The sequence below is a fragment of the Pristiophorus japonicus genome, chromosome 6 (assembly GCF_044704955.1).
Source record: "Pristiophorus japonicus isolate sPriJap1 chromosome 6, sPriJap1.hap1, whole genome shotgun sequence".
NCBI classification, from domain to species: domain Eukaryota; kingdom Metazoa; phylum Chordata; class Chondrichthyes; family Pristiophoridae; genus Pristiophorus; species Pristiophorus japonicus.
The window spans coordinates 76,519,809-76,543,563 of NC_091982.1; the positions used below are offsets into that span (position 1 = coordinate 76,519,809).

At 46.2% G+C, this 23,755-nt stretch overlaps 1 protein-coding gene across 3 annotated transcripts in view; it reads right to left on the bottom strand.

The window, feature by feature from the left end:
- LOC139265696 (Krueppel-like factor 8) overlaps positions 1–23,755 on the bottom strand; it is a 217,055-nt gene that overhangs the window by 156,249 nt on the left and 37,051 nt on the right. The window contains exon 1 of one of the 3 annotated variants that reach the window (XM_070882947.1): positions 23,248–23,515. The exons of the other annotated variants lie outside the window; for them this stretch is intronic. Within the exon in view, the coding sequence (XP_070739048.1) occupies positions 23,248–23,250 (3 nt within the window). The 5' untranslated portion in view covers positions 23,251–23,515. Of the gene's footprint in view, positions 1–23,247; positions 23,516–23,755 lie in introns of those variants that run through there. 3 annotated transcript variants of the gene reach the window in all.

Sequence of the window (23,755 nt, forward strand, 5' to 3'; positions counted from 1 at the left end):
CTGATCTAGAAAAGAAAAAAGAAAAACTATTTACCAGTCACCAGCCAATCACTTACCCCCTTGGCTGTGACGTCACCTTTCTATTTCTTTCTCCTTTTTTGCTGCCTTCCTGTAGCTGCACAAGCCACACCTCTCGCCGACGCTGCCCGACTCCTTATCTCGCGGCCTTTTGTCGGCCTCCACGCACCCCGGACTGTCGCCTCTCGCCGACGCTGGTTGTGGTGTGAAGAGAGCAGAGGAAGAGGCGAGTGTGTTGGGAATGAGCGAGAGCTGCTGCAGTGTGCCCTTGTGATTGTGTGCTTAAGGACGTGATGGAGGAGAGGGACTTTTTGCTGGTGGTGGGGGAAGGGAGAGTGATGTGTTGTCCAGTATTGTTGAGAGCTGGAGAGAAGAAGAACTGTACTCACCCTTGCTGCTCTTGTGAGGTTATTGAACCTCTCCCTACATTGAAGCCAGGTTCTGGAGATGATGCTGCTGGCACTGACCCTCTCAGGTGTCTCTGTCCCAAGCCTGCCTGATGGAGGCCTTGGGGAATTAAAATGGCCCAGTTTTCATACAGACAACGTCGTGGGGACTTGCTGTGAACACGGCCCTTGCCTACTGATTCCCGCCAAAATCAGAGCCAGTGTTAATGAATAAATAGAGGATTCATAATTTTTGCAATCAAGTAGTTATTAAAACTCTTAATTGGATTAAACTAAAAATCATGAACAGTGACCAAAAGCTCCAAAATGTATGTACAGGTGTGACATCCGAAATCCGGAAACCTTGGGATCGAGGCTGTTCCAGATTTCGGAACATATTTGTCTGGGCTGAGGAAGGTAGTTGGGGGGAGCGGGCGGTCGGCCAGAGTTCTGTGGGTCAGGCCAGCTTGGGGGGCGGGGGCGTAGGGGGTAGTCGGTCGGGCTGCCGGAGCTCTGGAGGTCGGTCGCTCCGAGGCCGGGGGGCCAGAGGTTGAGCCGAGGCAAGGTCAGGCGGCCGAGATCAGGCCGAGGCGGGGGAAGGCCGGGCGGCTAGAGCTCGGGCGTAGGCCGGGGAGTCCAGATTTCGGTACATTTTCCGATTTCCGGATGACCCCGTCACGGGTCGGCCCGGTGTCTGGATTCCGGTACATTCCAGATTCTGGAACTACGGATTTTGGACGTCGCACTGTATTGGAAAATGAGATGGATAGCACACCTTCCGTGAACATAAAATTAAAGGAAACCAAAAGGCTTTGAGCGAGAGAGATATTAGTTATTTTAAAGAGAGCTGGGTTAATAATTTAACAGGTTAACAGGTCATTCAACTGTGGGGTGTGGCAAGGGGGACTTGAGAATCAAGCTAGTTGCAGTTCTTAAACCTAAAATTCACAAGAATTTCACACTGTGTAGCGATCAGGAGCGGGGACCCCAATTGATTTCCCCCAACCCCCACTCGCCTTGCATAGAATTTCCAGCACAGAAATAGGCTATTCGGCTCAACTGGTCTATGCCAGTCTTTATGCTTCAGGTGTGCCTCCTCCCACTCTAAAGCGTCTGACCCGATCAACATATCCTTCTATTCCTTTCGCTCACGCTTTTCTAGCTTGCTCTTAAATGCATCTATGTTATTCGCCTCAACCACTCCTTGTGGGTATAAGTTCCACATTCTTACCACTCTCCGATTAAAAAAGGTTCTCCTGAATTCGTTATTGGATTTATTAGTGTCTATCTTGTATTTATGGCCCCTAGTTTTGGACTCCCCATAAGTGGAAACATCTTCTCTACGTCTACCCTATCAAATCCCTTCATCATTTTAAAGACCTCTATTAGGTCACCCCTCAGCCTTCTCTTTTCTAGGGAAGAGAGCGCCAGCCTGTTGATACTTATAACCTCTCAGTTATGTTATCAGCTAACTCAGCATAGACAGGGATCGAACTTGTAACTTTCCTGAGCACCTCCTGTCAAATTGTGGATTAGCACAGGCAGTAACCATGCAGAAGACGACTTCTTAAATAAATGATGTAGTACGGGAAATAAAAATGGAACATAAACATATTGTAGATCATATTTACTTTGTTTTCTAGATGTTATAGAAAACACCCATGTTACAAAAAGAATCTCAATTGATAATTTCCCTCCTATTTAAAAATAAGGTATGTTGCAGAATGCAAGTGTTAGAAAATATGCGATTCCCTGTAAACCAAACTGGGAACAAAGCCATCACCGTAGTGGATACAAAGTAGACTTCAAGTCCAGTATAAGCTCCATTAGACAGGGAGTGGCCTTTGCCCAATTAAAATACATCACAAACCAATATTAACCACTCCCGAATGTCAGGAATGTAATGGTCGCCAGTATGACTGCAGTAGTTTGTGCTGAATTAGGGTGTGGTTTAATAGGAGTGCCTGGCACCAAGGGAGACACCAACACAAACACACACATGGCAGCTGTGACCTTTAACTTTATATTGCCGTCTTGTTTCAAGAAGTACATTAAATCAGCAATATCCTGACAGCAACAATCCCCCTGGTTTCAGCTTTTGTAAAGCCACTACTATTTTGCCCTTTGTCTACCTAGAGTAAAGTGCTTCGTGGTTATCCAGGTATTGTTGCTATGGGAACCCGCATGGGTCCGAGCTATGCCTGCCTTTTCGTGGATATGTGGAACATTCTTTGTTCCAGTCCTACTCAGGTCCCCTCCCTCACCTCCTTTTCCAGTACATTGATGACTGTATCGGTGCAGTTTCCTGCTCTGGCCCCGAACTAGAAAATGCATCCAATTTCCACCCTTCCCTCACCTTCACATGGTCGATCTCCGACTCTTCCCCTCCTTGACTTCTCTGTCTCCATTTCTGGGGATAGACTATTGACAAACATTCACTGTAAGCCCACTGACTCCCACAGATACCTGAACTACACTTCCTCCCATCCCACTTCCTGTAATGACTCTATTCCATTCTCCCAGTTTCTCCATCGCATCTGCTCTGATGATGCCACCTTCCACACTAGTGCCTCTGACATGTCTTCCTTTTTCCTCAACCGAGGATTCCCCTCCGCCATGGTTAACATGGTCCTCGACCGTGTTCGTTCTATTTCCCGCACCTCCACTCTCACCCCTTCCCCTCCCTCTCAAAACCACGACAGAGTTCCCCTTGTCCTCACATTTCACCCCACCAGCCTCCACATTCAAAAGATCATCCTCCGCCATTTCCGCCACCTCCAGCGTGATCCCACCACCAAACACATCTTCCCCTCCCTCCCCCCTCAGCATTCCGAAGGGACCGCTCCCTCCGAGACACCCTGGTCTATTCCGCAGTCACCCCAGCATCCCCTCCCCTTCCCACGGCACCTTCCCGTGCAAGTGTAGGAGATGCAACACCTGCCCTTTTACCCCCTCCCTGCCCACTATCCAGGGCCTCAAACACTCCTTCCAGATGAAACAGTGGTTTACTTGTACTTCTTTCAATTTAGTATAATGTATTCGCTGCTCACGATGCAGTCTCCTCTACACAGGGGAGACCAAACGCAGATTGGGTGACCGCTTTGCGGAACACCTCCATTCAGTCCGTAAGGGTGACCCCGAGCTTCCGGTTGCCTGTCACTTTAATTCCCCGCTCCAAACCCACTCTGTCCTCGGTCTCCTACACTGTTCCAATGAAGCTCAACGCAAGCTCGAGGAACACCACCTCATCTTTCTATTAGGCACGTTACAGCCTTCTGGAAACAACCATTTCAGATCATAATCTCTGCCACATTTTGTTCCCTTTCCTCGTTTTCATTTTTAATAAAAACATCCCCAGCCCTTCTTTATTTTTAGTTTGTTTCTCTGTTTTCCATGGCAGCTGGTAATCATTCTGCCATTTACACCCTATCTACACTCATCTTTTGTTTCCTAACTTGTGCTATTACCATCTCAATTCAGCCCATTATCCCTTCGTCTCTCCAATCTCTCCTGCCTTCCACCCAATCACAGACCTTCCCTTTTGATCTTTCCTCCCCTCCCTCTTTCAGGGCCCCAGCACTTCCTTAAGAATCTGTTACATTTTGAACTATTTCCAGTTCTGATGAAAGGTCTTCGACTTGAAACGTTAACTTTGTTTCTCTCTCCAGAGATGCTGTCTGACCAGCTGAGATTTCCAGCATTTTCTGATTTTATTATTGTTACAACATATACTGGCTGTTAAAATGGGCCCATTTTCATTCCAGATACTATATAGCAAAATAACATAGGCCAATAGAGAGGACACCTTGATGTTGAACAGCTTTACTCTCATTATAGAATTAATAATGGGACCTAGACTAATTCTGTTTTTCATTACAATAAAAAAAATCAATGGATGACTGTCTACTGAACCTTACAGACCAGTAAGATGCCAGAGACCAACCCTACTCTGGCAAGAAGGGCTTCAAAATGGAGATGAGGGAGTTGTTGAGCAAATTGTTCAGCCATGATCTTATTAAACATAGAAAATAGGTGCAGGAGCAGGCCATTCAGCCCTTCTAGCCTGCACCGCCATTCAATGAGTTCATGGCTGAACATGAAACTTCAGTACCCACTTCCTGCTTTCACGCCACACCCCTTGATCCCCCGAGTAGTAAGAACTTCATCTAACTCCCTTTTGAATATATTTAGTGAATTGGCCTCAACTACTTCCTGTGGTAGAGAATTCCACAGGTTCACCACTCTCTGGGTGAAGAAGTTTCTCCTTATCTCGGTCCTAAATGGCTTACCCCTTATCCTTAGACTGTGACCCCTGGTTCTGGACTTCCCCAACATTGGGAACATTCTTCCTGCATCCAACCTGTCCAAACCCGTCAGAATTTTAAACGTTTCTATGAGGTCCCCTCTCACTCTTCTGAACTCCAGTGAATACAAGCCCAGTTGATCCAGTCTTTCTTGATAGGTCAGTCCCACCATCCCGGGAATCAGTCTGGTGAATCTTCGCTGCACTCCCTCAATAGCAAGTATGTCCTTCCTCAAGTTAGGAGACCAAAACTGTACACAATACTCCAGGTGTGGCCTCACCAAGGCCCTGTACAACTGTAGCAACACCTCCCTGCCCCTGTACTCAAATCCCCTCGCTATGAAGGCCAACATGCCATTTGCTTTCTTAACCGCCTGCTGTACCTGCATGCCAACCTTCAATGACTGATGTACCATGACACCCAGGTCTCGTTGCACCTTCCCTTTTCCTAATCTGTCACCATTCAGATAATAGTCTGTCTCTCTGTTTTTACCACCAAAGTGGATAACCTCACATTTATCCACATTATACTTCATCTGCCACGCATTTGCCCACTCACCTAACCTATCCAAGTCACTCTGTAGCCTCATAGCATCCTCCTCGCAGCTCACACTGCCACCCAACTTAGTGTCATCCGCAAATTTGGAGATACTACATTTAATCCCCTCGTCTAAATCATTAATGTACAATGTAAACAGCTGGGGCCCCAGCACAGAACCCTGCGGTACCCCACTAGTCACTGCCTGCCATTCCGAAAAGTACCCATTTACTCCTACTCTTTGCTTCCTGTCTGACAACCAGTTCTCAATCCACGTCAGCACACTACCCCCAATCCCATGTGCTTTAACTTTGCACATTAATCTCCTGTGTGGGACCTTGTCGAAAGCCTTCTGAAAGTCCAAATATACCACATCAACTGGTACTCCTTTGTCCACTTTATTGGAAACATCCTCAAAAAATTCCAGAAGATTTGTCAAGCATGATCTCCCTTTCACAAATCCATGCTGACTTGGACCTATCATGTCACCATTTTCCAAATGCGCTGCTATGACATCCTTAATAATTGATTCCATCATTTTACCCACTACTGAGGTCAGGCTGACCGGTCTATAATTCCCTGCTCTCTCTCTCCCTCCTTTTTTAAAAAGTGGGGTTACATTGGCTACCCTCCACTCGATAGGAACTGATCCAGAGTCAATGGAATGTTGGAAAATGACTGTCAATGCATCCGCTATTTCCAAGGCCACCTCCCTAAGTACTCTGGGATGCAGTCCATCAGGCCCTGGGGATTTATCGGCCTTCAATCCCATCAATTTCCCCAACACAATTTCCCGACTAATAAAGATTTCCCTCAGTTCCTCCTCCTTAATAGACCCTCTGACCACTTTTATATCCGGAAGGTTGTTTGTGTCCTCCTTAGTGAATACTGAACCAAAGTACTTGTTCAATTGGTCTGCCATTTCTTTGTTCCCCGTTATGACTTCCCCTGATTCTGACTGCAGGGGACCTACGTTTGTCTTTACTAACCTTTTTCTCTTTACATACCTATAGAAACTTTTGCAATCCGCCTTAATGTTCCCTGCAAGCTTCTTCTCGTACTCCATTTTCCCTGCCCTAATCAAACCCTTTGTCCTCCTCTGCTGAGTTCTAAATTTCTCCCAGTCCCCAGGTTCGCTGCTATTTCTGGCCAATTTGTATGCCATTTCCTTGGCTTTAATACTATCCCTGATTTCCCTAGATAGCCACGGTTGAGCCACCTTCCCTTTTTTATTTTTACGCCAGACAGGAATGTACAATTGTTGTAATTCATCCATGCGTTCTCTAAATGTCTGCCATTGCCCATCCACAGTCAACCCCTTAAGTATCATTAGCCAATCTATCTTAGCCAATTCATGCCTCATACCTTCAAAGTTACCCTTCTTTAAGTTCTGGACCATGGTCTCTGAATTAACTGTTTCATTCTCCATCCTAATGCAGAATTCCACCATATTATGGTCACTCTTCCCCAAGGGGCCTCGCACAATGAGATTGCTAATTAATCCTCTCTCATTACACAACACCCAGTCTAAGATGGCCTCCCCCTAGTTGGTTCCTCGACATATTGGTCTAGAAAACCATCCCTTATGCATTCCAGGAAATCCTCCTCCACCGTATTGCTTCCAGTTTGGCTAGCCCAATCTATGTGCATATTAAAGTCACCCATTATAACTGCTGCACCTTTATTGCATGCACTCCTAATTTCCTGTTTGATGCCCTCCCCAATATCACTACTACTGTTTGGAGGTCTGTACACAACTCCCACTAACGATTTTTGCCCTTTAGTGTTCTGCAGCTCTACCCATATAGATTCCACATCATCCAAGCTAATGTCTTTCCTAACTATTGCATTAATCTCCTCTTTAACCAGCAATGCTACCCCACCTCCTTTTCCTTTTATTCTATCCTTCCTGAATGTTGAATACCCCTGGATGTTGAGTTCCCAGCCCTGATCATCCTGGAGCCACGTCTCCGTAATCCCAATCACATCATATTTGTTAACATCTATTTGCACAGTTAATTCATCCACCTTATTGCGGATACTCCTTGCATTAAGACACAAAGCCTTCAGGCTTGTTTTTTTAACACCCTTTGTCCTTTTAGAATTTTGCTGTACAGTGGCCCTTTTTGTTCTTTGCCTTGGGTTTCTCTGTCCTCCACTTTTCCTCATCTCCTTTCTGTCTTTTGCTTTTGCCTCCTTTTTGTCTCCCTCTGTCTCCCTGTATAGGTTCCCATCCCCCTGCAATATTAGTTTAACTCCTCCCCAACAGCACTAGCAAACACTCCCGCTAGGACATTGGTTCCGGACCTGCCCAGGTGCAGACCGTCCGGTTTGTACTGGTCCCACCTCCCCCAGAACCGGTTCCAATGCCCCAAGAATTTGAATCCCTCCCTGCTGCACCACTGCTCAAGCCATGTATTCATCTGCGCTATCCTGCGATTCCTACTCTGACTAGCACGTGGCACTGGTAGCAATCCCGAGATTACTACTTTTGAGGTCCTACTTTTTAATTTAGCTCCTAGCTCCTTAAATTCTTTTCGTAGGACCTCATCCCTTTTTTTACCTATGTCGTTGGTACCAATGTGCACCACGACAACTGGCTGTTCTCCCTCCCATTTCAGAATGTCCTGCACCCGCTCCGAGACATCCTTGACCCTTGCACCAGGGAGGCAACATACCATCCTGGAGTCTCGGTTACGTCCGCAGAAACGCCTATCTATTCCCCTCACCATCGAATCCCCTATCACTATCGCGCTCCCACTCTTTTTCCTGCCCTCCTTTGCAGCAGAGCCACCTACGGTGCCATGAACTTGGCTGCTGCTGCCCTCCCCTGATGAGTCATCCTCCCCAACAGTACTCAAAGCAGTGTATCTGTTTTGCAGGGGGATGACCACAGGGGACCCCTGCACTATCTTTCTTGCACTGCTCTTATTGAATGGTGGTGCAGGCTCGAAGGGTCGAATGGCCTATTCCTGCACCTATTTTCTATGTTTCTAAATTAATGGATCCATAAGTGTTGTGACGGGGACCAAACACGTGTATGTTGGGAGTTTGAAAGTGCAGTTGGAAGCGACTTGGGAAGGGGGGAGGGGAGTTATTTTAGAAACATAGAAAATAGGTGCAGGAGTAAACCATTCGGCCCTACTAGCCTGCACCACCATTCAATGAGTTCATGGCTGAACATGAAACTTCAGTACCCACTTCCTGCTTTCTCGCCATACCCCTTGATCCCCCGAGTAGTAAGGACTTCATCTAACTCCCTTTTGAATATATTTAGTGAATTGGCCTCAACAACTTTCTGTGGTCGAGAATGCCACAGGTTCACCACTCTCTGGGTGAAGAAGTTTCTCCTCATCTCAGTCCTAAATGGCTTACCCCTTATCCTTAGACTGTGACCTCTGGTTCTGGACTTCCCCAACCTTGGGAACATTCTTCCTGCATCTAACCTGTCTAAACCCGTCAGAATTTTAAACGTTTCTATGAGGTCCCCTCTCATTCTTCTGAACTCCAGTGAATACAAGCCCAGTTGATAAGTCTTTCTTGATAGGTCAGTCCCACCATCCCAGGAATCAGTCTGGTGAACCTTCGCTGCACTCCCTCAATAGCAAGAATGTCCTTCAAGTTAGGAGACCAAAACTGTACACAATACTCCAGGTGTGGCCTCACCAAGGCCCTGTACAACTGTAGCAACACCTCCCTGCCCCTGTACTTAAATCCCCTCGCTATGAAGGCCAACATGCCATTTGCTTTCTTAACCGCCTGCTGTACCTGCATGCCAACCTTCAATGACTGATGTACCATGACACCCAGGTCTCGTTGCACCTCCCCTTTTCCTAATCTGTCACCATTCAGATAATAGTCTGTCTCTCTGTTTTTACCACCAAAGTGGATAACCTCACATTTATCCACATTATACTTCATCTGCCATGCATTTGCCCACTCACCTAACCTATCCAAGTCACTCTGCAGCCTCATAGAATCCTCCTCGCAGCTCACACTGCCACCCAATTTAGTGTCATCCGCAAATTTGGAGATACTACATTTAATCCCCTCGTCTAAATCATTAATGTACAGTGTAAACAGCTGGGGCCACAGCACAGAACCTTGCGATACCCCACTAGTCACTGCCTGCCATTCTGAAAAGTACCCATTTACTCCTACTCTTTGCTTCCTGTCTGACAACCAGTTCTCAATCCATGTCAGCACACTACCCCCAATTTTGCAAGGATGAGTACAGAAGGAAGTAGTTTGGAAGTGGTTAAGGGGATGTGGGTGGTGAAGGATACAAGGAAGTAGTCAGAGCTGGCCTTCTGAGTGATTAAAACCATGAGACAAGGCCTTGTGACGTTGCAAGGTCGAGGGGATGGTTGTTAATATGGGTAGAAGAGTTTTATAGAGAATCTGGCATTTTTAAACTCGCCAAGGACAATCACAGCTGAGATCAGAGATTAGAATTGGAGGGCAAAGGTCATTAAGTTCAGAGTTACTCTTCGCACAGATCAGGGATGAGTACTGCACAGTGGTTTTTTTCAGTAAGGGCAGTGTGGAATAAAACATGAAATCTACAGTTTGTATTAAAAATCACCATGTTCTCATGCAACAGCATACGGTAGATATGTTTTGAAACCCTGTCACTGCAGTAGCCTACCAAATGCTTTGAAATGGCTGATAGGACTGGGTTTTTTTTAAAAAAAAGACTGCAAATGCCAGAAATTTGAAATATCAGAAATTGCTAGAAATAAACAAACTTATCAGTCTTTCCAAATATCGACATATCAAGTTGAGGTATTTGATTAGGGAAATTTAAATTAAGGGTTTTAATCCAAAATGTCAAATTAGTCTTTTCAGGACCTGCCAGACCTGTTGCCTTTTCCAGAATTATTTAATAAAAAGCAGCCTCTTCTTTCCCTTAACCAAGATATTGACATATTCAAAAAACACGGCTTAGTGATCCTATATTTAAAAAGTGCTGCTTAGTGATCCCAGCACAGCTCTGGAGACTCATGAAAGGGATTGCATACTTGTGAAACATTTCACTTCTTTCATTGTTCCATAATAAGCCGTTTCCTAGTGTGGAAAGCATATTTTTTCTGCCCCACCCATTCCACACCCATTCCACTGCAAAGCCCAGACATGTAGACTAAGAAAATGCAAAATGCCTGATTGTCGGTTGGGCAAAGGATGGGCTACTGAATCAGAGCAGCGAGATTGTGTTATTCATAGTACGCAACATGTAAAAACTAGACAGGCAAAATTAGCTTAAATTAATTCTTTTTTTTTTGAGTGTGGAGGGAGAATAAAATGTTTTTAATTCTACAAGTATATTGCATGTTGAATCTGTGTTCCATCTCCTACTGTGTCATTTTACAAAGTTGCCCAAAAGAGGAAGGCCTAGAAATTAGATTAGGCCGGTAACAGTGCCGGCCAAGGCTGACCGCCTGTCAGAGTGCAGGCAGCACCGGTACTTTGGTGCTGCCTGCTAATTTACAGGAGCAAAGAATCTGTAGTGCAACACGCTCTTTCCAGCGGCTAACTTCAGCAGGAGGTCGAAGGCGGCGTCTTAAGACTCGGTGCGGCATTCTCAGGCAATATCGTCACGTATGTACATTCTGTTTGTAGCCACCAGATGGTGTCATTGTTGGAGGCCACTGAACAGCACACATATGGTGCTGTTCAGGTATAAATGGCCATTTTGAGAGTCAGGCACTTTGGGCCTAATTGAAGTAGAGCCAATGTTGTACCTTGCTTAGTTAAATAGTACACAGTTTGAACCTTTATTGCATACATAACATTTGGCGACGAGAATACAAGAACCTTGGTTTGCAAAATGAGCACGATTGGATTTTGAGAGCGATTCGTGGAGGGAGAAGATCGGACAGACTTTGAGAGCCATTTGAACCAGTACTTCGTGGCCAACAAAATGAAGGGGGTCGACGATGCAGATCTGCGCCAGGCCATGTTCCTCACTGCGGTTCAAAGATCTACGGTCTGATAAAGAATCTACTCATGCTTAGTGATCCAACAGGGAAAACGTACGAGGAATTGTGTACATTGGTACGGGAGCACCTCAAGCCAGACGATGGGATCATCATCTCGAGATACAGGTTTTATACACACGTTCGATCGGAGGGCCAGAGCGCGGGGGAATTTGTTGCTGACCTGAGGTGGCTCGCGGGATCGTGAAAGATCGGGACGGTGTTGGCAGACATATTGTGGGACTTCTTTGTTAAATCAACCATGAGGTGATCCTGCGCAAACTACTGGCGGTGGAGGAGTTGGATTTCAAAAGGGCCATCCAGATCGTTTAATGTATGACGACAGACAGGAGTTTAAAGGTGAAGCACCGAACCTCGGCAAGTACTGTAAATGCGATTGATTCGGTGTTCGGCAGAGCGGCACATGGCAGGGCCTATCCGGCTGCGTTCGCAAAACCTGTGATTGCCCAAAGTCCGCCAGCGGAAATGTATCTGACTTCTCCGTGTTGACGCAGTGCCGATTTAAGCAATATAGTTGCAAAGGCTGAGAGTGGGGCATCTCCAGCGCAAGTGTCCACAGATGAGCAAGCGAGCTGCGACACACCACGTAGAGGATGAGAGTCAGACTAGCGTGGATCGGATACGCAATCCGAGATGCCAGAAGAGGAAGTGTATGGACTGTACTCCTTCATAACCAAGAGTAAACCAATTTTGATTAATGTGAAGTTTAACGGGATACCGGTATCGATGGAACTGGACACAGGAGCGAGTCAATCGATCATGAACGAGAGGGCATTTTGTAAGCTGTGGGATACGAAGACTGTGAGGCCCAGGCTGAGCCCCGTTAATGTCAAGCTGCACATGTACACCAAAGAACTGATAAAGGTGATTGGCAGTGCACAAATTACTGTCATATAACGGTGCGGTTCACGAGTTACCGCTGTGGATTGTTCCAGGCAATGGCCCAACGCTGCTCGGCAGGAGCTGGTTGGAGAAAATCAGATGCGACTGGAACGACAAAGACGTTGTCATCGGAGGAAGATACATGTGCCCAAGTATTGAGCAAGTTCCCCTCGCTGTTTGAACTGGGTATCGGCAACTTCACGGGAGCCAAGGTGCAGATCCACGTGGACTCAGATGCAAGACCTGTCCATCATAAAGGTCGGGCAGTGCTGTATATGATGAGGGAGGTGGTCGAAATTGAACTGGACAGACTCCAACGTGAAGGGATCATAACACCGGTCGAATTTAATGAATGGGCCAGTCCCATTGTTCCTGTGCTGAAAAGTGATGGCACAGTCAGAATCTGTGGAGACTACAAGGCGACAATCAACAGGGTTTTGAAACAAGATCAGTACCCGTTACCGAAGGCTGATGACTTGTTTGCGACACTAGCCAGAGGGAAGTCGTTCACACAACTGGACTTGACGTCGGCTTACATGACACAGGAGTTGGTCGAGATGTCAAAGAGACTTACGTGCATTAACACACACAAAGGACTGTTTAATTACCACAGGTGCCCTTTCGGAATTCGCTCATCTGCAGGAATATTCCAGAGGAATATGGAAAGTCTACTGAAGTCCGTTCCCAGAGCCGTCATGTTCCAAGATGACATCCTGATCACCGGTCGTGACTCCGAGGAACATCTGCACAGGTTCTACTGCGTTTGGATAGAGTGGGACTCAGACCTAAACGCTCCAAGTGCGTCTTCAAGGCACCGGAAGTCAAATTCCTCGGGAGCAAAATCACCATTGATGGCATGACCTACTGACGTGAAAACCAAAGCCATCAAGAATGCACCCAAGCCGCAGAACGTGATGGAGCTGCGTTTGTTCTTGGGTCTACTCAACTACCTACCTTCCTACCTAAATTTAGCACTTACTAGAACCATTGCATATGCTATTGAGAAAAGGCGACAACTGGGTCTGGGGCGCATCGCAAGACAGAGCTTTCGAGAAAGCCACCAATCTGCTTTGCTCAAACAAGTTGCTGGTACATTATGACCCATGTAAACGTTTAGTTTTGGCCTGTGACGCATCGTCATATGGAACTGGCTGTGTGTTACAACAAGCTAATGAGTCGGGGAAACTTCAACCTGTCGCATATGCATCTAAAAGCTTGTCTAAAGCAGAAAGAGCCTGCAGCATGGTAGAAAAAGCAGCTTTAGCATGCGTGTACGGTGTTAAAAAGATGCATCAATACCTGTTCAGTCTGAGGTTCGAATTAGAGACTGATCACAAGCCGCTCATTTCATTGTTTTCCGAGAGCAAAGGTATCAATACCAATGCTTCATCCCGCATCCAAAAATTGGGCGCTGACATTATCTGCCTATGATTATGTCATTCGCCACAGACCTGGCACAAAGAATTGTGTCGATGCTTTGAGCCAGTTGCCGTTGCCCATACTGGAGGTGGAAACGCCACAACCGTCGGATCTAATGTTAATTGTGGATGCTTTTGAGAGTGAAGGAACCCCTGTCACGGCTCAACAAGTTAAGACCTGGACCAGCCAGGACCCGATTTTATCGGTGGTAAAGGGGTGCATCCTCAAAGGGGATTGGTCTGCCATACCTAAGCAAATGTGCGAGGAGGCCAAACCGTACATTAGTTGCAAGGACGAACTGTCTATTCAAACAGATTGCATATTGTGGGGCAATCGCATGGTAATGCCCAAGAAAGGGAGAGAGAAGTTTGTGCGCAAGTTACACAGCACACATCCGGGTATAGTGATGATGAAGGCCATTGCCAGGTTCCACATATGGTGGCCAGGAATTGATTCTGAGCTGGAAACATGCGTGCATCAGTGCAACACCTGCCTGCTATAGAGAATCTCAATGTCATGTTCGCGATGCATGGTCTGCCTGACATAGTGGTGAGTGACAATGGGTCGTGCTTCAACAGTCAGGAGTTTGTGAAACTTAATGGCATAAAACATGTAAGGTCAGCACTGTTCAAACCTGCATCCAACGGGCAAGCAGAACGTGCAGTACAAATTATCAAGCAAAGCATGAGAGTAACCCAAGGGTCACTGCAGACCCGCTTGTCCTGCATACTGCTGAGTTACAGAACAAGACCCCATACACTCACAGGGGTCTCGCCTGCTGAACTCATGATGAAAAGAGGTCTTAAGACCAAGCTATCTCTGGTACACCCGGATTTAAATAATCATGTTGAATACAGAAGACAAAGTCAACAAGGGTACCACGATTGTGCAACTGTGTCACGCGAGATTTCTGTTAATGATCCTGTGTGTGTGTTGAACTATGGTCAGGGTCCCAAATGGATCGTTGGTACGGTCATGGCCAAGGAGGGCAACAGAGTATTTGTTATTAAGCTCAAGAATGGGCAAACTTGCAGGAAACACATGGATCAGACAAAGCTGAGGCACACAGACGAGCCAGAGCAGTCGAACGAAGAAACCATCGACGACCAACCAACCTACCAGCAGCCTTCAGCGGACTCCAGGGTCATCAGTAAACCCAGAATTTCCATCACTGACTTGTTCAATAAAAGTGGACTTACAATTCTTGACATGGCCATTGCCACCCCCAACAAGTCAGTCATCCAGCCACCAGCCACAACAGACTCCGCACATTCACCCAAGGCCGGAATCGAACTGAGACGGTCAACCCGGGAGCGCAAAGCACCAGACCGTCTCAACCTGTGAAAGACTGTGATAAGATCTCAGAGGAGGGTATTGTCATGATGTACATTCTATTTTGTAGCCACCAGATGGCATCATTGTTGGAGGCCACTGAGCAGCACGCACATGTTGCTGCTCAAGTATAAAAGGCCAACCATTTTGAGAGGCAGGCACTTTGGGCCTAAATAAAGCAGAGCCAAGGTTGTACCTTGCTTAGTTAAACAGTACTCAGTTTGAACCTTTATTGCATACATAACAAATGTGCTGTGTCGGATCATTTGGTGACGGTTCCTGGGTTTTGCTCTCGAGTCCACTGATAGCCCTTGTAGGTTGGAGCATTGTGCATTGTGACACATCATGAGGCATGAGGCTCCCCTCTTACTACCGGAGACATTTCTCAGAGTCTTGTGTGGGGTCCACAAATGGGTGTCACACTGCCTGATACTCCCACCTCTGCTGGCTGCCATAGTTTCCACCCAGATGGTTGCTGTGTGGAGGTTTGTGCTCCACCATGGTGCTGGAGGAGGGAGAGGAGGATGCATAGTCTCGCAGCTCGCTATGACAGTGCACTAGCCTGCAGATCGCATCAGGGATTCGCTCCCTGGTCAGTGGCTCTTAAAGCATAGGCTCAGATCTGGAGGGATTGTGACTTGAAACCATATAAGACTGTGGCACAGATGTCCTTAAACCATTGCATGAGACATCAATGTAAATACATTTTAAAAAAGGGGAACATGAACTTTTGGTCAGGAGTTCAATGGTGTATATGGTGCGGAACAGAATTCAATTAATTTTAACAGTAGCAGACTTTTGAAGAATACGTGGTGGGAATACGCTGTCAAGCCTTTTCAAAGCAGACTTCCAAACTTTACGCATCATTTTATCAGTTCCTAAACTAGAAAACGCCAATGTATAAAATTTAAAGAAATGCAGCTTTTCCTGAAACTGAGATTACCTGTATTACAACTGTTGTACAGTACAGTTTATTTTTAAAGTATTTACCTCCTATACTGTTTGCATTCCTATACAGGGTACTGACCAGCAGGGAGATTTGATGCATTTCACTCGAAGAAGTTTTCACTGCAATAGCTCTCCACAGTCAACGGTTATCATGACAGTTGTTTACAGTATGGGTTCTAGCTCTCAGCCGCTTTCTCCCGCCTCTCCATGCTATCAATGGCTCCATACACGAGCTTTGGAGAGCGGTAAAAGGTGCGGTGAGCTCCAAAATGGATCAGTGTGCATCAATTCAGCGTTGCACGCCGATTGAGGTCACGTTGCTGCTAATTAAAATACTTTCCACGAGCGCAGGCCACTGTGGAAGCGAGGTGGACGCCATTTTTAAAATCAAAATGAGCCTTAACGTCCAACGCCAACATCGCTATGGGGAACGTTAGCATAATGGTTACGTTACTGGACCAGTAATCCAGAGGCCTGGACTAATGATCCAGATACGAGAGTTCAAATCAGTGAATTTAAAATTCAATTAACTAAATAATAACATAAGAAATAGGAGCAGGAATACGCCATTTGGCCCCTCAAGCCTGCTCTGCCATTTAATATGATGGCTGATCTGATCTTCGGTTCAGTTCCACTTCCCTGCCCACTCCCCATATCTCTAACAAGCGAGAGTCTAACCACCGCCCCTTGACAGTCAACAGCATTACCATCACTGAATCCGCAACATCCTGGGGGTTACCATTGACCAGAAACTTAACTGGACCAGCCACATAAATACTGTGACAACAAGAGCAGGTCAGAGGTTGGGTATTCTGTGGCAAGTGTCTCACCATCCGATTCCCCAAAGCCTTTCCACCATTTATAATGCACAAGTCAAGATTATGATGGAATATTTGCCTCGATGAGTGCAGCTCCAACAACACTCAAGAACTCAACACTATCCAGGACAAAGTAGCCCGCTTGACTGGCACCCCAGCCACCACCTTAAAACATTCACTCCCTCCACCACCAGCACACCGTGGCTGCAGTGTACACCATCTACAAGATGCACTGCAGCAACTCGCCATGGCACCTCCAGCATGACCTCTGCCACCTAGAAGGACAAGGGCAGCAGGCGCTTGGGAACACCATCACCTGCAAGTTCCCCTCCAAGTTGTACACCATCCTGACTTGGAAATATATCGCCGTTCCTTCATCATCACCGAGTCAAACTCCTGGAACTCCCGCCCTATCAGCACTGTGGGAGTATCTTCACCACATGGACTGCAGCGGTTCAGAAAGGTGACTCACCACCACCTTCTCAGATGGCCAATAAATGTTGGCTTTATCAGCGACAACCACATCCCAATAAAAAAAAAACACCTCCAATTTATAGGCCCAACAGTTTTATCCTGTAAAACAAACAAAAAAAAAATAGACCACACCTTCACGATTCGGAGTCAGTTTGATGCTTCTGACTGGTGTGTACCAGCAGTAGCACCTGATACAGGTCTGCCATTTTGAGTCTGGCATTGGACAGCCTGACTTCTCAGCACACCCACAACAAGGCAGCAACATGTTTATCCATTGCTGGCTTGTATGGGCCCTTTCTGACATGAGGATAGGTTCCAGACATACAGGCAACATGCAGCATGCCATTTTGCACTGGCGGCATCTGCTTGAATCTCACATGCCTCAATCTCAACATGTTTGCAATTATTGGTTGTTGCTGAATTCACGGCACAATAAAAACAGGGCAGATTCATCAATAAGGGGACTGGGTTATATTACCACCATTTGAAGTTACGAGTTTCCAGATATTTAGACTAAGCATCATTTTATGGTTCGTCAAGGAACTGATTTACACTTTTCCTTTAATGGCTGTAACCTAAGTGACTGGAGGATATTAAAGCTAATTGACTGACTTCCCCAAATTGTCAATGGGTAAATGCATCTTCTCCAGTGATATTGAACTACATGCAGCAGAAAGCTTCCAAGTTGGATCTCCGATCTTAGCCAAGTTAGCTGATCTTAGCCACGGCAACAGTAGTGCATGACAACTGGGTCAGCAATCCTGAGTTCGGAAGGGGAAAATCACTCATGATCACTATCCATGGCCCCCAGTGAAATGATGACAACAAGATTACGATCAGCTGTGATTCGCCCTTGTGATCGAGTAGCAAGCCTAAACTCACCATCTGGACTCACGTGAAAAATGGCCACTTGGACAAGGTACAAGAGGGCCAACAGCACCTCGGAATAAAACCCCAATACAGTCAAAATGGGAAGGGAGAAAGGGGGAGAAAAAAATAACTGGGAAATATATTATAAATGTCTTTCCATATTAAAAAAAATGTTTTAAGTCTCGCTCGTTTGAATATGTGGTACGACAAAATTGTGTTCTGTAACTGCATTACTTTGAATTGCAGAGCAATCAGCAGAGTTTGAATCAGAGTGCTGCCACAATCAGATGCTGTTCTGTACACTCAGTTGAGGCACTGAGACAGTAAACATTAGCAATGACATCATCCCATCCCGACAGGAACACGGACATTGTTTCAAAAGGGCACATGTCGTCTCGTGACTATATTGGGGGGGGGGGGGGGGGCCTGTAATCTGTACAACAGGCTCATCTGTTTCCATAGTGACATCATCTTTGGGACACCATCCACAGCCAATTCTGTAGCTTCATCAAACCCCAGTCCTGCACAATAGCATGTAAGGATCCCAAGAAAACATCATTTTGGGACTTTACAAACACTTTTTTGTCATCCCAGCTAAACCCAGCAACGAATGACCACAAGAAGTAGAGCTGCAGCTCCCGGCTGGCAGTGTTATTAAGAGGAAATTTTAAAATAATCGAAATGGGAAAATAAATTTGAAAAGAAAAACACACACACTAAAAGTTCTGTTTTACAAATTGATTTTGGTACATTACAACTGACAGAAATGATTGAAGACTCACTTTTGAAGACTAACAAATCCCCTGGGCACCCATGCCATATTTCCTGATGCTGAAAAAGACTAAATGGGGAAATTTATGGGTCTCCTGCTGCAGACATCAGAGTCACTGGGTACCTGTACTGGAAAAGCTCGACAACATGGGAAGCAAGCCAACACAGTACCTATAATTGAAAAGGGGGACCAATCCGAATTAGGTAACTACAACCCCATTAGCTTGACATGAGTAGGAAATGAACTGATGTAAGCAATATCGAAGAGTAGGGTGGGGGCGTATCTATATATCTCTAACTTTATAAGAAACAGCCAATATGGATTTAGAAGAGGAAGGCTCGGTTCAATTTATTTTATGAAGCTACAGATGTTAGTGGAACTCCCCATGATGTAATTTGTTTGGACTTTCAAAAGGTCTTTGACTTGGTCCCACATAAAAGACTTGAACTTGTAATAAAACTAAAAAGCGTGAAAATCCAGAGTAGAATGTGGGCCTGGATAAGAAGCTGGATAAAAAGTAGGAAAGAGAGAGTATCCATGAGAGGTACGGAGTTAGACTGAAGGTGTAAAGGTGTCGAGTGGAGTGTTGCAGGGGTCCGAACTTGTCTGCCCCACCCCACCTCACCATTGTTTCTCATCTACAGACATTAAATGGAGGCACAAACCAATGGAAATGTGTTACATTTGCAACTGGCACTAAAACCAAGGTGAGCAAGAGACAGGGGATGTAGTTAACAATTTGCCTAACATTTAAGTGAGTTATGCAATTGGGAAGACAAATGAAAAATGTAATTTAATTCGGGAAAATGTAAAGTATTGTATATTGGGTGAAAAATGAGTGGCATAGCTGACAATGAAGGAAAGAAAATTAGCGTAGAAAGAAAGTGACCTAGAAGTGTCACTAAACTCATCACTTTCCATGTTGAGACTATATGGAAAGCAATTAAAAAAGTAAACAGAATGTTGGGACACAAGAAAGTTCTCGGCCGTCACCTCTGTGCAGTACTGAGGGAGTCAAAGGTGCCGTCTCTCAGATGAGACGTTAAACCAAGGCCCGATCTGCCCTCTTGGATTCCATGGCAGTTTTTGAAGACCAGCAGGGCAGTTCTCCTTGTGTCCAGGGCAATATTTATCCCCTCAACCAACATCACTAAAACAAACTACCTGGTCATTTATCTCTTTGCTGTTTTTGGGACCATGCTGTGCGCAAATTGGTTGTCACATTTCCTGCATTACAACAGTGACTACACTTCAAAATGTACTTCATTGGCTATAAAGGGCTTGGGACATCGTGAGGTTGTGAAAGGTGCTATATCAATGCAAGTCTTTCTTTCTTTAAGCTAACACCGATGGAGCCACGTCCAGTATCTTCAGAAATGGAAAAGAAATCACCAATTCTTCGGGGCCGAAAGTGCCCTCAGCCCCAATTGGAAGTAGTAGAATTATTTGTTGAATTACCGCCCCAATCAATGGGGCAGGGGATAGAGGGAAATTGCCCACTTTTTTTTCTTCAGAAAAATCATTGGGGCAGTGTTTGGGGCGGCAGAGGGCCGCAAGTGAGTCGGGAGCAGGGCGGAAGGCGGCCCTTAAAGGGGAGGGATGTTGCAAGGCCTACTTGGTGCCCACTGGGCCACCAGGGAGAGCTTTGGCCAGGTCAACGGGCTGGCACCCAAGAGGGGGTGCTGGGCTGCTTGTTGGCGGCCCGGTCGAACCCCTTGCCGCCATTGTCGGATCGATTGCAGAGTCAGCCAACAATTAAAATAAAATGGCGGCCGCGGCGGTGCACCCGCCCCTTTAAGGATGCAGGCAGAGCCAAGCCACTGGCAGCTTCCCGCTGTGCGAAGCTGTCGGGGGAACCGACCGGCAGCCGTTCGAATATGTGAGGGCGAGGAGGGCGAGCACGCTCAAATGACGTCACTACTGCCGTTCGCACAGGAGCAGGGCGGATACCTTCTCCATCTCAGAAAACCAGGAGGGCAATGTTCCGATCTTCGGAGAGCTCCGGACACTCATTACCGCCCTGTTACCACCGTAACTGCTCTTAACAAAAAAGGGGCAATTTCAGCCTTTTCATATCTGGTGATTTTCCAATATGGAACCCAGATATTAAGGCAAGTGCAACTTTGTACCCACACCCTTAACAAGCCCAACACATTTGTACGTACTTACAATCTAATTTGATTGAAGAATTCCTTACAAAAATGTTGAAATATTCAACAAGATAACAAGATACAATTATTGTATGGAGATTTGTTAACAAATTAGTATGGTGTAATTTTGATCAACTGCAGGAGGAAAGAAATTGAGTGAACTTTAAACTTCAAGGTCCAAGGGTCTCAACTATCTCAGAGTTAGATTATAATACTGCGAGACAACAGCTTTTGATAATCAAATTGGAAAATTTCCAATCTGGTCTGACTGCTGGAAGCCCATCTGGGGCACTGAACAATTGTGCAATGGTTACTAGACAGGGAGCACATTTAGCAAATGGCTATGTTTTTCAATTTAAGTAACAAAATGGATTTTACTTTTGCATTTGTGCTGTTGCCTCATCTCTTCCGAAGGCGCTGCAGGGCTCCTTTAAATGTTTTGTCTCAGTTTCCCGCACACGAGCAGCCCGATGACAGGCTGGAGGCCTTTCGAGCGGGAAGCAGGCTTCAAGGCTGAAGCCTATGAGAACAGGTAAGTTTATGGGGGGAGCGAGATATATCGGAGAGGGGGGCGGGGAAGGTACAATGGTGGTCGGGGAGGGAGAAGCGAACAGATTGCGAGGGGTTGGGGGAGAATGTTTACTGGGTAGCTTGTCGGGCCTAAGGTGAAGGCACTTACCTTATGGATTCAGCCCTTCTCGCCACCGGGCCGAAATGAGTTAAAAATAGAACGACTGTTAAAATGAAGGCAGACAGACACATTATATTATATTGACCATCCCGCTTCTCGCAAGCAGATTGGTCGCCTGCCCTCATTAAAACCGGAACTGGGCAGGTTCGAGGCGGGTTGGGTTTCTGTTTCAGATTTTTTGCACTTTAACCTCTGACACGACTCCAGCCACCTGTTTTTGGGAGCTACATATGCTCTTCATCACTGCCAGCTCCATATCATCCAGCTTTGCACCTACAGGTACTGCTCATCTGCTGCTGAAACCCTCCTCCATGCACTGGGCACCTACACTCATTTATTCCCATGCTTTCCTGACCAGCCTCTCATCCACCCTCCATAAACTCCTCCTCATCCAAAACTCTGGTACCCATATTCTATCCCACACCAAAGTCCTGTTCACCCATCTCCCCTGTCCTTGCTAACATACATGGCGTTTGATAAACTTCACAGACTCGTCCCTCCCTATTTCTGTAACCTCCTCCAGCCCCACAGCACCCCCCACCTCACGTCAAAATCTCCGTCCCTCTGACTGGTCTCTTGTGCATGCACCCACCCCACCATTGGCAGACGTGCCTTCAGCCGCCTGGGACCTCCCTAAATCCGCTGCCTCTCAGCCTCTCCTTCATTGACCCCCCCCTCCTTAAAACCCATCTCTTCAACCAAGCTTATATTCAACTACTTCTAATATCTCCTTCTCTGGGCCAAATCCATTTTTTCCTTACACCTCTGAAGTGCCTCGAGATGTTTTTCTACATTAACGGCATTATATTAGTTAATTCATAAAGTTAATGTGTGAAATTCTTGCACAGAGGTCACCAATTAAAATGGGGATTGGTTTTTAATGGTCTGTAACGCACCATATACTGCCATTAGTCGTAGGTTACGATTAGGTTGGTTGTGCGCGATGGTAGCATCGCCAGTTCGCGACAGGTAGCCAGACATAACGATTCCAGCAAGTTCACAGTGGGGTTGTGGTCAGCCACACAAGATTCATACGTTCAACAGCACAGAATAGAAACTAACATAGAAGCAACCATAGTTGAGCATTATACACTGCAGTACCTCCACTAGATTTCGCATTTGGGACCAATTACTACACACACTCTTTCTACACTACTGAACAGATTCTGTACCGATTCCAGTTTGTATGTGTCCCGGATTAAATTTGGCCACAGTCTCTGCTTTATGCACACTTGCTCCAAAGCCGCCAATGAAGCTTCAATACGACTGCAGAATTAGTGCCAAGTTGCAGTTGTGCTTTTGCCACTCCCGACATTGTGGAAGCAACAGATCCACTGCTGCCCTGTATGGGTGGACTGAAAATTGGGTCGAATGAGCTGCAGCCAGGCCTAATATGGTAGGCCCAACGGTATGATCGGAGACATAGGCCGGAACTTTGCAGGCACTCAGAGGGTGGGTACTGAGACGGGTCCGCTGTCAAAATCTAAAAGATTGACAGTGGGTTGACAGGCTACTGTGAACCCACCTCTGTCAGTTTTCCAAGTGCCAGGTCTGCCTGCGCTTTACAGACCTGACACTAAGCGACAGGTGAGCCAATAGTTAAGAGGGTATTTGTTAAAAGGTTACAACAACATTTTACCATCTACTTACCATTTTTCCAGCTTTTTGACGGTTTCACGGCGCTTGGGAATCACATCAGGTAAGTAGGATGGGTTTTCAATGACTCTCCATTGCTCTGAATAGGTGACAGCTGCAAAAGTGGTATAAAAACTACCATTTCACAGCTGTTAACTTTCCAATCTCAGAGGCTGAAATCTTCAGGATTTGGAATACAATTTTCAGCTTTAGGAAGGTTGGAAGTGTTTGCAGTGAACTCTCTATCCACTATCATCTCCTTCGAGCAACCTCGCTCACAACTGACAGATCGCTTCTGTTATCTCAACTTCACCTGCCATCTATTCCAGCAGCATCGGTGCCCTAGAAAAAAAAACTCACCTTAGTCCTCAGAATCCCACCACGATCAGCCCCAACATCACTAAACACACCAGCATCACCAACACCAACCTGCTCCGCAATCACCTGATGCTGCACAGGACATACGGCATCACAACATGACCACATTGCTGCCCGGGAGGCCAGGGATGGCCTCACCATGGCC